Raw genomic sequence first — 13,328 nt, forward strand, 5'->3', positions numbered from 1 at the left:
GGTTATCACAAGTCTTCCATTATATATATGCGACCCTATCAAACCAACAAAACATTCACACCAAACAATATCAAAGCAACAAAACAACAAGTTATTTTTTCCTTTCTCTTCAATATCTCCTTGTCTCTTCCTTTGTCTTTTTTTTTTTATTTGAAATGGGATCATCTTCAAACCATTATCATTACCAAGGAGATGATAATCATTATCACTACCAAGGAGATGATGGTGATGATTTTGACGCTTATTTACAAAATATTTATGATGTCTCACATAATATCCCGGAACCAAATGAGCCAAACGAAAGGATTTTCATCGAGAGAAACCGAGAAGAAGGTCACAATAATCTTTGGAATGATTATTTCAGTGACACTCCAACCTATCCAGAAAATCTATTCCGGCGACGGTTTCGCATGCACAAGCCTTTATTCATGCGTTGTGTTCAACGTCTCTCTACCGAAATAGAGTATTTCCGCCAAACCCAGGATGCAACCGGACGGGCTAGTCTATCACCTATACAAAAATGTACTGCAGCAATTCGTCAATTGGCATATGGTAGTTCGTCTGACAGTGTTGACGAGTATATAAGAATTGGTGCTTCAACAGCTCGGAAATGTTTGCACGAGTTTACTGCCGGCATCATCCAACTGTTTGGAGATGAATACTTAAGACGTCCTACACCAGAGGACCTAGAAAGACTACTCTATCAGAATGAACAGCGTGGATTTCCCGGGATGATTGGGAGCATTGACTGTATGCATTGGGAGTGGAAGAATTGTCCCACGGCTTGGAAAGGAATGTATTCATGATCAACCGGAAAACCTACAATCGTGTTGGAAGCGGTAGCTTCGTATGACTTCTGGATATGGCATGCCTTTTTTGGAGCTCCAGGTACTATGAACGATCTTAATATTCTTGATCGATCTAATGTTTTTGATGACATAATAACCGGTCAAGCTCCGAAAGTCAATTTCGTTGTAAACGGAAGGGAGTACAATTTGGCGTACTATCTCACTGATGGTATTTATCCAAATTGGGTCACTTTTATTCAATCTATCCGACTTCCACAAGGTATGAAAAAATCTCTCTTTTGTAAAAAACAAGAAGCTGTGCGGAAAGATGTTGAGCGTGCCTTTGGAGTCTTGCAAGCTAGATTCGCCATTATTAAAAATCCGTCTCGTTTATGGGATAAAAACAGAATGGCAAATGTTATAAGATCATGCATAATACTCCATAATATGATTGTCGAAGATGAACGACATACATACAGTTACCGAAACATTGTTTCTGAATTTCAACAAGGAGAACATGTGGATCAAACATATACCGTTGGTGCCGCCGTTGTGGGTTCAAATATCAACGGTACGATTACTCGTCAAACAAGAATTCGGGATAAACAAGCTCATGACCAACTAAAACAAGATTTGATTGAGCATATTTGGACTAATTTTGGACATCTTCCATATAATGAAGATTGATTTATAAATTTCTATGAGTTGAAAAAAATGTTTGTTTTTGTTTTGATGTTTTTATGTTTTCTGTTATTAATTTCCTAATTTGTTATTAATTTCCTAATTGTATGTTTTTGTTTTTCAATTTTAAATTAATGTTTAAATTCTTAAAATATTATTATTTTATTTGGGGGACCAATTACAAATAGACACCAATACTCTTACTAAAAATAAGAAACTTTCAAAATATTATTATTAAAATCGAGGGATCAAAAACTGTCCCCCACCAATGCCGTTGCTCTTAGTTCACTACGGCACGTAACTTGATTCGAATCCAAAAAAATAGGCCCATTAGAGAATTAAGGCCCAGTTTAAACTTTAAAGCTTAAAAAGGTCAAAAAACAGAGCAGTGTAAACGTGTTTATTCCGGCGACGTTAACTCTGATGACATCGGCGATTACGTCACGCCTGAGTCGCAATTTTGTGTTCAGTCGGCAACTTATCGGCGACCTAAGGTCTTGCGGAGACATCGTTGAAGTTTCTCGGATTCATGGCTACATGGTGAAAACGGGGATTGACAAGGACGATTTCGCAGTGAGCAAGCTTCTTGCTTTATCCTCTGTACTAGACATTCGATACGCTTCGTCGATCTTTCAACATGTCTCCAACACTAATCTCTTTATGTTCAACACGATGCTCAGAGGGTATGCGATGAGCGATGAGCCGGAGCGAGCATTTCGTGTTTTCAACCAATTGAGAGCTAAAGGTCTCACCTTGGACCGGTTCTCGTTTATCACGACTCTTAAGTCATGTTCACGTGAATTGTATTGTTCAATCGGTGAGGGGTTGCATGGGATCGTTTTGAGATCTGGGCTCATGGTTTTTACTGATTTGAGGAATGCTCTCCTTAATTTTTATTGTGTTTGTGGGAGGATCAATGATGCTCGGAAAGTGTTCGATGAAATGCCGCATAGTGTTGATGCTGTTTCGTTTAGTACTTTGATGAATGGGTATCTTCAGGTTTCTAAGCAAGAGTTGGTTTTGGATTTGTTCAGGGATTTGTGGAAGAGTGGTGTAACTGTTAGTGATAGTACGTTGCTTAGCTTTCTTTCAGCTACTGGTGATCTAGGAGACTTTTCTAGAGCAGAATCTGCTCATGGGTTATGTGTTAAGATTGGTCTTGATTTAGACTTGCATTTAGTCACAGCTTTGATAGGTATGTACTCCAAAATTGGGGAAATCGGTTCAGGACGCAGGATCTTTGATTGGGCCATCCGAAAGGACGTTGTTACATGGAATTGTATGATTGATCAATATGCCAGAATTGGTGTCCTTGAAGAGTGTTTATGGCTACTGAGGCAGATGAAGTACGAAAGAATGAAACCGAGTTCATCTACATTTGTTGGGCTGTTGTCTTCCTGTGCGAAGAACGAGGCAGCCTCTGTAGGACGGAGTGTTGGGAAGTTAGTGGAAGAGGAAAGAATAGCCTTGGATGCAAGACTTGGTACTGCACTCGTTGATATGTATGCAAAACTAGGCATGCTTGACAAAGCTGTTGAGATTTTTAATAGAATGAAGGATAAGGATGTAAAGTCCTGGACCGCAATGATCTCGGGTTACGGAGCTCATGGACTAGCAAGAGAGGCAATGACACTATTCAATAAGATGGAGGAAGAGAACAGCAAAGTGAGACCCAATGAGATTACTTTCTTGGTTTTGCTGAATGCTTGTAGCCATGGAGGGTTGGTAATGGAAGGAATCAGATGCTTTAAGAAAATGGTTGAGACTTATCGCTTAACTCCCAAAGTTGAACATTATGGCTGTGTGGTTGATCTTTTGGGTCGAGCGGGGCAGTTGGAGGAAGCATACGAGTTAATAAAGAATTTACCTATCACAAGTGATTCAACAGCTTGGCGTGCTCTGCTAGCTGCTTGTAGAGTCTATGGGAATGCATATTTGGGGGAAAGTGTGATGATGAGATTGGCTGAAATGGATGATATACATCCGGCTGATGCAATTCTTCTTGCTGGGACACATGCTGTTGCAGGGAATTCACAAGGTCAACAAAAATCATTAGATAATGAGTTGAATAAAGCGAGAAAAGAAGCTGGATACAGCGCCATTGAAATAGAATAGGCAATCTCTTGAGTTCATTCACCTCTGTCTGACCTTTGTATTGAATATATTATATCAGCAAATTGTGGATCAGATGCAGCAATAAGGTAAAACCCAGTATTTATACAATTATACTTTCTTGATGGAGTATTCTATGCTTTAGGACTGTAACTATGTATAGAGATAGGAGACAATTGAGCTTAATGAAACAGTTTTGATGGGTAGTGAATCTATATGACTGTGATGTTCAGCGACCCTAAACATCGTGTACTTCTCTGCTTGTCCTTGTTTTAATTGTTTTAGGTTTTGGGTGAGCATAGGATGCATTAAAAATGTCATATGATGTTTTGCTATGAACTTAAACTCAGTGGGTAAAAAACCGGATGAGTTTGTTCCTTTTTAGTGGGCTCGTTTTTTACTAATGCAAGGAGGTTGAAATATTTCGAATTGCGTAAGTAGCGGCTAATCACTAGTAAAATATTCGGATTTCTTGTTAAATTATTTTCCATTGAACTTTAGTCAATCTCAATCTCAATCACCGATAGCAAAGATGGGAGGCTTTTGTCATTTTGTCAAGTAGATGACGACCCCTAAAGTTACAATATTTAAGCATAGCCCTGGTAACTGATTCATTTAATGAAATGATGGGTTAAACTTACCTTTTTCTTGTGCTTTCAGAATAATATTTGGTCTCACTTCATTCCTTCTGATTCTTGGATGGCTTTTTTTGTCTTGCAGTTATTGTACGCGAGCTCCCATCATCTGCTTCATAACAAGATTTGAAGGTCTGATTGCCAACTAATGTTTTACTGCAACTTCTTGGTTTCTACTCCCTTGTCTTGTTTTTGTCTTTCTCATATGAAGTCCATTTTTTGCAGGATCATATGCGGAGAATCTTATGTGGAGAGCTTGTGATGTATGCTTTGCTCAGGTCACTCGATACAGGTTGTGAGTCTTCCTCCCTGTCCACTTCAAATTCTCCCCATACATAAGTTGTGAGTCTAATTCAGCCCCGTCAAAGTTTATTCTTCGTTGCACACACGATAGAGAAACTACCAAATATCTTCTTTCTTTTTTTGAATGGATTTTGTTGTTGCTTCTTCCTTCTCTAGATGATGCAATCTTACACAACGATGGTCAATTCCTTTTTTGGAGACTGGATTGGGGTTTGTTTCTGGAGTCCAGAGAGACGACGAACAGGGGTGAGATTTGTTTCTCCAATTTTTTTTGAATTTCTGTGTAATTTCTCTTGAATGCATATAGTTGGGCATATGAAATTTAATAATTTATACAGGAGACATATTTTGTGACTGAGTCTCGCTTTGATATGTAATTCTATTTCTATTTTAATATGTTTTTGTGTTTTGTATGTTTAAAAGTTTAGGAAATGCAATAATAAAATCTTCATCGTCTAAACATTTAAACATTATTTTTTTTTTCAAAACTAAGAACCTCACTTATAAGAGTTTACCATTGGAGGAATACAATTTAATTAACATAAAAAAAGTTCTTATTTTATAAAAGTACACTTTTTAATACTAAAAAATTTAAGAACCCAAAATTACAAACCTACCAATAAAGATGCTCTACAGTGTCAATCGTAAGAGTTTTTAGTTTAAGAGAATTTTGAAGCAAAGACATAAGTGGTTCCAACCAATCTACTAAATCATCTGGACGAAAGTAAAACTCTATAAGCGGAGAGAACTTGATGGCGTTACAGCTTGCAACCTGTGACAGAAATTAAAAAAATAACATTAGTTGACTAAGCAACAAGGAACAAAGAAGAGGAACGGGGATGTGTGATCGCTAGCTACCATTGATTTGGTAAACAATAAAAGTAGATGTATGACAGAAGAAAGAGATCTCAGAAACTTTTCATCGTGATTAGGAACACACACTAGTGATGAATGCCTCATCAAGGCAAGACATATTCTCTATCAAGCAATAGTCCCAAACGTCAAATAAGTCCAACTTTGTCAATGAAGGGGATTCTATTATCAACCATCCATCGAGATCATCAACCATCCATTGAGATCATCAACATCCTCTTCCTCATCAACCACTAAGTCATTATCCCCTACCTCATCAACCTCATTATCCCCTACCTCATCAAACTCATTATCCCCTACCTCAGCACCCTGATAAAATAATGTTTCTAAGGAAGAAACTTTCACGGTAAAGTTCTTCAAGTTGTCATCCTCACGTCGACTCACCATCAGCCACTCGAGAACAGGGGAACTTGATAAAAGCTTAAAAAGAGAGTCTTCGTCTTTATACACCACGTATGCGAGAGTCAGATATAAGAGAGATGGTAGGCGAGCCGGGAAAGAAACATCCACTAGAATCTGGTTGGATAGAGTTAAATCAACGAGCGTGTCGCATGTGTAAAGGCACTTAGGAAAGCTTGTGGGCTGTGCGGTCCATAGGAGCTTGAAATCTAACTCTTCCACACCTCTAATAACTGCGTTCTCAACCCACTTTCCGACATCAACGTCAACAGGACAACGTGGACCGAGTTGGACAGTCAAGCTCTCTAGTTTCGGTGCCTTATGGAGTTGCAATGACTTTTCAGTAAACCACCCAACGCTCTCGCTGCCATCGTCTTTGAACTCGAGTATATGCAGCATCGTCCAGACATAACGCCATCGTTTAGACAAGATTGAAGTGGCGACTGCATCTTTTGTGGGGACGTAGCACAAGATTCGCAAGAGCAAATCGTCGGGCAAAGCACAGATCCTAGTTTCGATTCCCTGACAACCTTCGGTTTCTATAACAGTTGATAGATGCTTCTCGTTGTGTATAATATCCCACAAAAAAGACCAACAACTTAAGAAACCCATAGATGTGATAATTTTATTCACCAGTGGAACCAACCCCCTGGTCTCGTCTTTCTTGTCGCTATAGCCTATAGGTGTGACACGGAGAAACCCCTAATTTGTTTCTTGTCGCTAGGTTTTTAACTCGCATTGACACTTTAAAACCCCAAAAGTGAAAGGGCCGGGTTACAATTACTTTTGGAAGGTATACAAATAAATATATGTACATATCTTTGAGAATATTTGAGACTTAGATACTTAGCAATGTTGTGTTCCTTGTTTGATGAATAAATATATGTACATATCTTTGAGAATATTTTGAGAATATTTGAGACTTAGATGCTTAGCAATGTTGTGTTCCTTGTTTGATGAATGTATAGCTAGCTATAAATACAAAGGAGAAACGATTGTAAAAGACATGCATTGTTTGATGAATGTATAGTGAAAGACATGCATATATTTATCCATTTTCCATAAATATATGTACATATCTTTGAGAATATTTTGAGAATATTTGAGACTTAGACGCTTAGCAATGTTGTGTTCCTTGTTTGATGAATGTATAGCTAAATATACAAAGGAGAAAGAATTGTAAAAGACAAACATTTGGTATTTGATTTGGTCTATTTTGGTGAAGAGGAACCAAACGCAGTGGCGATAGAGCATCTTAATATTGCAGAGGATCGCGTAATAGAGAGAAGAAGGGATTTGATAGGGAGAGAAAGAGAGAAAGTCGTTGAGAGAGAGAGAGAGAAGTGGAGAAGATTTCTAAGAAGCAGATAAGGCGCTTCTTCTCTCTGTTACCCTAACCCCTTTCGTTTGTGTTTGACGAGCTTGAAGAATCAAACATTGATGTCATATTAGTAATATACTACTATGCCTTTTTTCTCCGTTTTCCGTAAGTAGAGTAGATTTCTATAATATAGTGAATTATGATTATGTTTAACTGTTTTAATAAGTAACCAACTGTTTTTTTTGTTGAGCATAGGAGTAAACAATTTAACACTCGACATATGCTAACAATCGATAGAGGAGAAATACGGGTTTTCAAAAGATAAACCATTCCCAGATTATATGATGCACACACCACAAAATAAATCAATAGTAAGGTACACTATGTTTTACTAGAATAGAAACTATGCTTTTTTTTGGTGATTTGCTTTTGGTTTTTGATTTTAAGCGATATCATGATCTCTTTATGTCAAGGTCGCTGAGAAGCCAAATCTCAGATTTGATGCTTTTTTCAACTGTCTAAACTCAACACTACCACACATTTAAGCTTCCTCTTCAACAAGTGAATCAATCGAGTTCCAAAAAATATGTGATGTGTGTTTCTACGACTACGAAACTGGAAATAATGTTTTGTTAGTCTATACTATGACATTTGAAGTATATCAAGCTATTGCTAATTGCAGACATTAACAAAAATGTATACATGATTTCAGCTCAAAGAAGAGAGAGAGAGAGATTACATTTGGAGTACTATATAGACTAAAGAGTATGGACATTGGACACCTTCCTCATAATTAATGGGAAGTGCTCACATGACTATATATGTTTATTAAGATATTGAGAATTAAATATTGAGATTTATTGTTTTAAAGTTTTTTGGATTGGTACATTGGAGTTTCTTTGGAATAGGAATTCTACAAGATAATGATTTTTCAAGGATTAGAGGTAATTTTCTTAGAAAACGAATACAACTAGAAAATATAGAAATCAGTTTCACAAGAACCTACTAGAGAATCTGACTTATCTGAGGATATAAAGATGTCCACAACTTTACTTTTAAAGCTATAAAAAGTAATCACAAACCTATATTATATTCCATGGTTGATCATGATTCCTGATTAGTACAAAAACTTTTAAAATTTGAATTTTAACCTTGAGAAGCAACCTCCACTATCTTCTAACATATCATGAAATCAAAGAGAACGTGGCAACATGCATGACAACAAGGTTTCTCCAAAGACATGCATTGTTTGATGAATGAATAGTGACGTATGTGTCGCTTGTGAGAGAGAGTTGATGATAGGTGATGTGCCGGTGACTCTATCCCTCGTAAAACAGTGTATCGGAAGTTAAGAAAGCCAGTTTCATAGTTTCATAACAAATATCCTATTAGTTCGGCCAAGTGACAGAGTGACTGAGGGTAATTAATTACAAAATACAAAACACTGGTTATAAAGTCTGGTATACTAATATTCAAGTATTAAAGAAATGGGTGTATACAAAAGGGTGGGATGATATAACAGTCACGATTAATACAGCCTGATTATGTTTGATTGAATAGAGTTGAGCCTAATTAAACATCACAACGCTAACACACTTTAATTGCTGGAATTAGTAACCAACTTTGTCAAGACAAAGGAGAGGAAAGGCACTAGAGATGTTTTAAGTTGAAGATGTAGTTTCCCTCAAAGTCCTTACTCGAACTTGATTGCTTTCACATGTTTTGCGTGGAAGACGTAGTTTCCCTCAAAGTTCTTACTCGATTTTGATTGTTTTGCCCTTTTCTTTCTTACAAGGAATCATCAAGTCCATGAAACAAACAAACTAACCAAGGTCAAGCCGAGAGAATTTTCTCTAAATTTTCTCTAATGTTTTCTCTAATGATTTAAAATATTTTAATTATGTTTGGGTATAAAGAGAATTATGTTAGACAGAGTTAGCTAAACTTGTTTGGATATGAATATAAGCATTTAATGACATTCAATAGTAAATGTTTTCTAAAATATATTTCTGAGCAAAAAGTGCTGCAAAAATATTAGTAGAGATTCTTACCAAAAAAAATAATTCTAGTAGAGATACATTTTAAATCAAATTTTCAATTACTTCTAATATATTCTTTAACTAGATTAAAGTATTAAATCGAATTTCAGCTAATTTTCAGCCAAAAAAAGAAAAATACATTAACAAGTGAAGGAAGCTTTGTCATTTTGTCGAGAATAGATTAATCTTAGATCGATTTGTCATGTTAAGTTTAGAGCATGCATTCTACCTTTTTTCTATGTTTTTTAAAAAATTATAGTATGTATATTATGTATTCTACATGTTCTATTGATTTATTTAGTAGATGGGTGTACTTTCTCAAATTTAATTATAATTTTTAAATCAAACAAATTTATGGAATAGATGTATTTGTTTATAATTTATTGAGTAGATGAATGTAATTTTCAAATTTAATTATACTTTATTTAGTATATGATTGTACTTTCTCAAATTAAATTATAATTTATTTAGTAAATGAATGCACTTGTAATTTGTTCTAATGATGCACCTGTATGTTTTTAAACTAGAACTAATCGGTTTGCACAGGGATTAGTTGAGATGATAGCTTAGAGAACGATTTCGAAATTCGAGAGAGAGGGGGAACGTCAGAGATGACGACACATATTTATTTAGCCGTTTATTAGAGCGGAACAAAAATTAAAATAATTTCGAATTATTATTTTATTATCTTCACACCTTAAGAGCATGTAAGTGATTCCATCAGGATCTTACTTTTGTAAATAAATTCACAATTTTTTTTCAGTTTTTAAACAATGACACTAAGGCCATCTGCTGGTTTTTTACTGGTTTTACATTTATGCATATTAATTATTTTTAAAATAGTAAAATAATGATTATAAATTTTAGTTAAAAGATATAAAAAAATACAATGATGCAGACAACAAAAAAAATCATACCCATAGAAGTTTTTCTTTTGCACAAAAAGGTTTTAGTTTTCTTTGGGGAAAATGTCAAAAAAAAAAAAAAACATGTGTTATGTTAAATATAACATTTTTTCGAAAATAGTAAATTTTTGGGATTCTAAAATATTATAGAACCGTTCAACCGGTATACCAAAGGACGAAAATATACCAAAAAATTATTAACTCGTAGTATCGAAACCACCAACAGAGACGGAGGGTTCACTTTTTTTTTTTTCTTCCACTCCATTTTTTTTTTTTTTTAATCATCATCTTCCTCTTCTCATAAAAGAACCTCTCCTCCACCTTCAAATTCTCCTTCTCCGATCTCTCTCTATCTACACACACCGACGCTGCAAATACCCATAGGCTTTATAAGCTTCTTCACCTTTAAGCTTTTCAATTATTATTCTATTTCCTTCCTTTTTTAATTTCCCCCAAATCTGTTCACGGAAGCTAAGAATACAATTCCAAACCCTAATCCGATCATCCCTCTTTCTCCGGTCAGTCTCCGATTCCCTCGATCCACCTTTTTGTTTTTATTTATTCTCCGTTTCAATTTATCGTTGTTGTTTTCTTGGAATTTTAGATTGATTTGAGTCGATATTTGCTTTGGGATTCAGGTTTTGGTTTTTCAAAAAAAAAATGAGTAATCAGAAGAAGAGGAATTTTCAGATAGAGGCGTTTAAGCATCGAGTCGTTGTAGATCCCAAATACGCTGATAAAACTTGGCAGATTCTTGAGCGTGCGATCCATCAGATTTACAATCAAGATGCTAGCGGTCTCAGTTTCGAAGAGCTTTACAGGTATCTCCTTTTGCTCTCTCTCTTGATTCCTGCACGAATTGTTGTGGTTGTGTTTTCTAGAATCTCAATTACTTGGATTCAGCTTAGGTTTCGTGTTTTATTTTCCTTAGCTGGGCGAATGATTTTGTTATGTTTGTTTCATTCTTTTGCTCCAGAAACGCATACAACATGGTCCTGCATAAGTTTGGTGAGAAGCTTTACACTGGGTTTATTGTTACTATGACTGCTCATCTCAAAGAAAAATCCAAGCTGATTGAGGCAGCTCAGGGAGGATCGTTCCTTGAAGAGCTCAATAAGAAATGGAATGACCACAACAAAGCGTTGGAGATGATTCGGGATATTCTCATGTACATGGATAGGACTTACATTGAGAGCACCAAAAAGACACATGTTCATCCCATGGGGCTTAGCTTGTGGAGGGATAACGTTGTGCATTTCACTAAGATACATACGAGGCTTCTAAACACTCTTCTTGATCTAGTGCAGAAGGAACGGACTGGTGAAGTCATAGACAGGGGTTTGATGAGGAGTGTGATTAAGATGTTTATGGACTTGGGTGAATCTGTGTATCAGGAGGATTTTGAGAAGCCTTTTTTGGATGCGTCTTCTGAGTTTTACAAGGTTGAGTCTCAGGAGTTTATTGAATCTTGTGATTGTGGGGATTACCTAAAGAAAGCTGAGAAGCGCCTGACCGAAGAAATAGATAGGGTAGCACACTACTTGGATCCCAAGAGCGAAGAGAAGATTACCAGTGTGGTTGAGAAAGAGATGATTGCCAACCACATGCAGAGACTCGTTCACATGGAGAATTCAGGTCTGGTTTATATGCTTCTGCATGACAAGTATGAGGATTTGGGTAGGATGTACAACTTGTTCCGCAGGGTTACCAACGGTCTTCTTACCGTCAGAGATGTGATGACTTCACATCTTAGGGAGATGGGAAAGCAACTGGTTACTGATCCGGAAAAGTCAAAGGACCCGGTGGAATTTGTTCAGCGACTATTGGATGAGCGGGATAAATATGACAAAGTCATCAGCACGGCTTTCGGCAATGATAAAACATTCCAGAACGCGCTAAACTCTTCATTCGAGTATTTCATCAACTTGAATGCTCGTTCTCCTGAGTTCATCTCCCTGTTTGTTGATGACAAGCTACGTAAAGGGATTAAGGGTATCGTCGATGTGGATGTGGAGGTTATTCTCGATAAAGTTATGATGCTGTTCCGCTATTTACAAGAGAAGGATGTGTTTGAGAAGTACTACAAGCAGCATTTGGCTAAAAGGCTTCTCTCAGGCAAAACTGTGTCGGATGACGCAGAAAGAAGTTTGATAGTGAAACTGAAGACAGAATGTGGCTATCAGTTCACTTCAAAATTGGAAGGCATGTTCACTGACATGAAGACTTCAGAGGACACAATGCGCGGGTTTTATGGCAGTCACCCTGAGCTTTCAGAAGGACCAACACTTATTGTTCAGGTTCTTACAACTGGTTCTTGGCCAACACAGCCTGCAGTACCTTGTAATCTCCCAGCTGAAGTGTCAGTTCTCTGTGAGAAGTTCCGTTCTTACTACCTTGGGACCCATACCGGTAGAAGGTTAACCTGGCAAACTAACATGGGCACAGCTGATATCAAAGCCGTCTTTGGAAAGGGTCAGAAACATGAACTGAACGTGTCGACTTTCCAGATGTGTGTTCTCATGCTGTTCAATAACGCTGATCGTCTCAGCTACAAAGAGATTGAACAGGCTACTGAAATCCCGGCATCAGATCTGAAACGCTGTTTGCAGTCGCTGGCATGTGTAAAAGGCAAAAACGTCATAAAGAAAGAACCCATGAGCAAGGACATAGGAGAGGAGGATTCGTTTTATGTAAACGAGAAGTTCACGAGCAAGTTTTACAAAGTAAAGATAGGAACCGTAGTGGCCCAGAAGGAGACAGAACCGGAGAAGCAAGAGACGAGACAGAGAGTGGAAGAAGACAGGAAACCTCAGATCGAAGCAGCGATTGTGAGGATCATGAAGTCCAGAAAAATACTGGACCACAACAACATAATCGCAGAGGTGACCAAACAGTTGCAGCCACGGTTCCTGGCTAACCCAACGGAGATAAAGAAGAGAATCGAGTCGCTCATTGAACGTGATTTCTTGGAAAGGGATAGTACAGACCGGAAACTTTACCGCTATCTAGCCTAAAAATAAGTTGAATACCACAACCCCAAAAAACAAAAAAGGCTTTACCCCGCTTGTTTCTTTGCTCCCTTTGTTTCGTCTGTTTGGTGTAAAAGCTTCTTAACTGTACGGTAGTCGGTAAGAACGAACCAACACTGTGTTGTTGTTACTACCGTTACTGGGATATACATTTGTTTCCTTAACGATGTCGTATTTGATCGGAATATTGTTATTTTTTACTTAGGACGTTATGGGCCGGGCTAAGGCCTTTTTAGGCCTATT

General features: G+C 37.1%; 1 protein-coding gene and 2 pseudogenes across 5 annotated transcripts; 2 read left to right on the forward strand and 1 right to left on the reverse strand.

Moving 5' to 3' along the window:
• The first annotated feature begins 1,833 nt into the window (after window positions 1-1,833).
• Window positions 1,834-4,979, forward strand: LOC104776586 (pentatricopeptide repeat-containing protein At1g26900, mitochondrial pseudogene; annotated as a pseudogene). Of its 4 annotated transcripts, none has more exons than XR_015591068.1 (5): window positions 1,857-2,042; window positions 2,150-3,670; window positions 4,302-4,348; window positions 4,442-4,508; window positions 4,676-4,979. The product of XR_015591068.1 is annotated as a pentatricopeptide repeat-containing protein At1g26900, mitochondrial pseudogene, transcript variant X4 (transcript). The 4 variants fall into 4 exon arrangements; XR_015591067.1 differs by having other exon boundaries at window positions 1,866-2,042; window positions 4,442-4,558; XR_766136.3 differs by having other exon boundaries at window positions 1,834-3,670; window positions 4,442-4,558.
• Window positions 4,980-5,132: 153 nt separating this feature from the next.
• On the reverse strand, window positions 5,133-6,466 carry LOC104778863 (putative F-box/FBD/LRR-repeat protein At1g22000 pseudogene; annotated as a pseudogene).
• A 3,636-nt stretch (window positions 6,467-10,102) lies between these two features.
• Window positions 10,103-13,270, forward strand: LOC104776587 (cullin-3A). The gene is made up of 3 exons (XM_010500684.3): window positions 10,103-10,574; window positions 10,695-10,877; window positions 11,033-13,270. The coding sequence occupies exons 2-3, from the start codon at window positions 10,717-10,719 to the stop codon at window positions 13,068-13,070; spliced, it is 2,199 nt and encodes a 732-aa protein (XP_010498986.2). The 5' UTR covers window positions 10,103-10,574; window positions 10,695-10,716; the 3' UTR covers window positions 13,071-13,270.
• The last annotated feature ends 58 nt before the right edge of the window (window positions 13,271-13,328 follow it).

Source organism: Camelina sativa, chromosome 3 (genome assembly GCF_030686135.1).
Source record: "Camelina sativa cultivar CO46 ecotype springtype chromosome 3, ASM3068613v1".
Classification (NCBI taxonomy): Eukaryota; Viridiplantae; Streptophyta; class Magnoliopsida; order Brassicales; family Brassicaceae; genus Camelina; species Camelina sativa.

What these genes read in the sequence shown, in the direction of transcription:
- LOC104776587 (XM_010500684.3), top strand. Translation starts at nt 10,717, where the DNA reads ATGAGTAATCAGAAGAAGAGGAATTTTCAGATAGAGGCGTTTAAGCAT. An exon ending in AGTTTCGAAGAGCTTTACAG is followed by an intron (nt 10,878 to 11,032) that starts GTATCTCCTTTT and finishes CTTTTGCTCCAG; the next exon opens with AAACGCATACAACATGGTCC.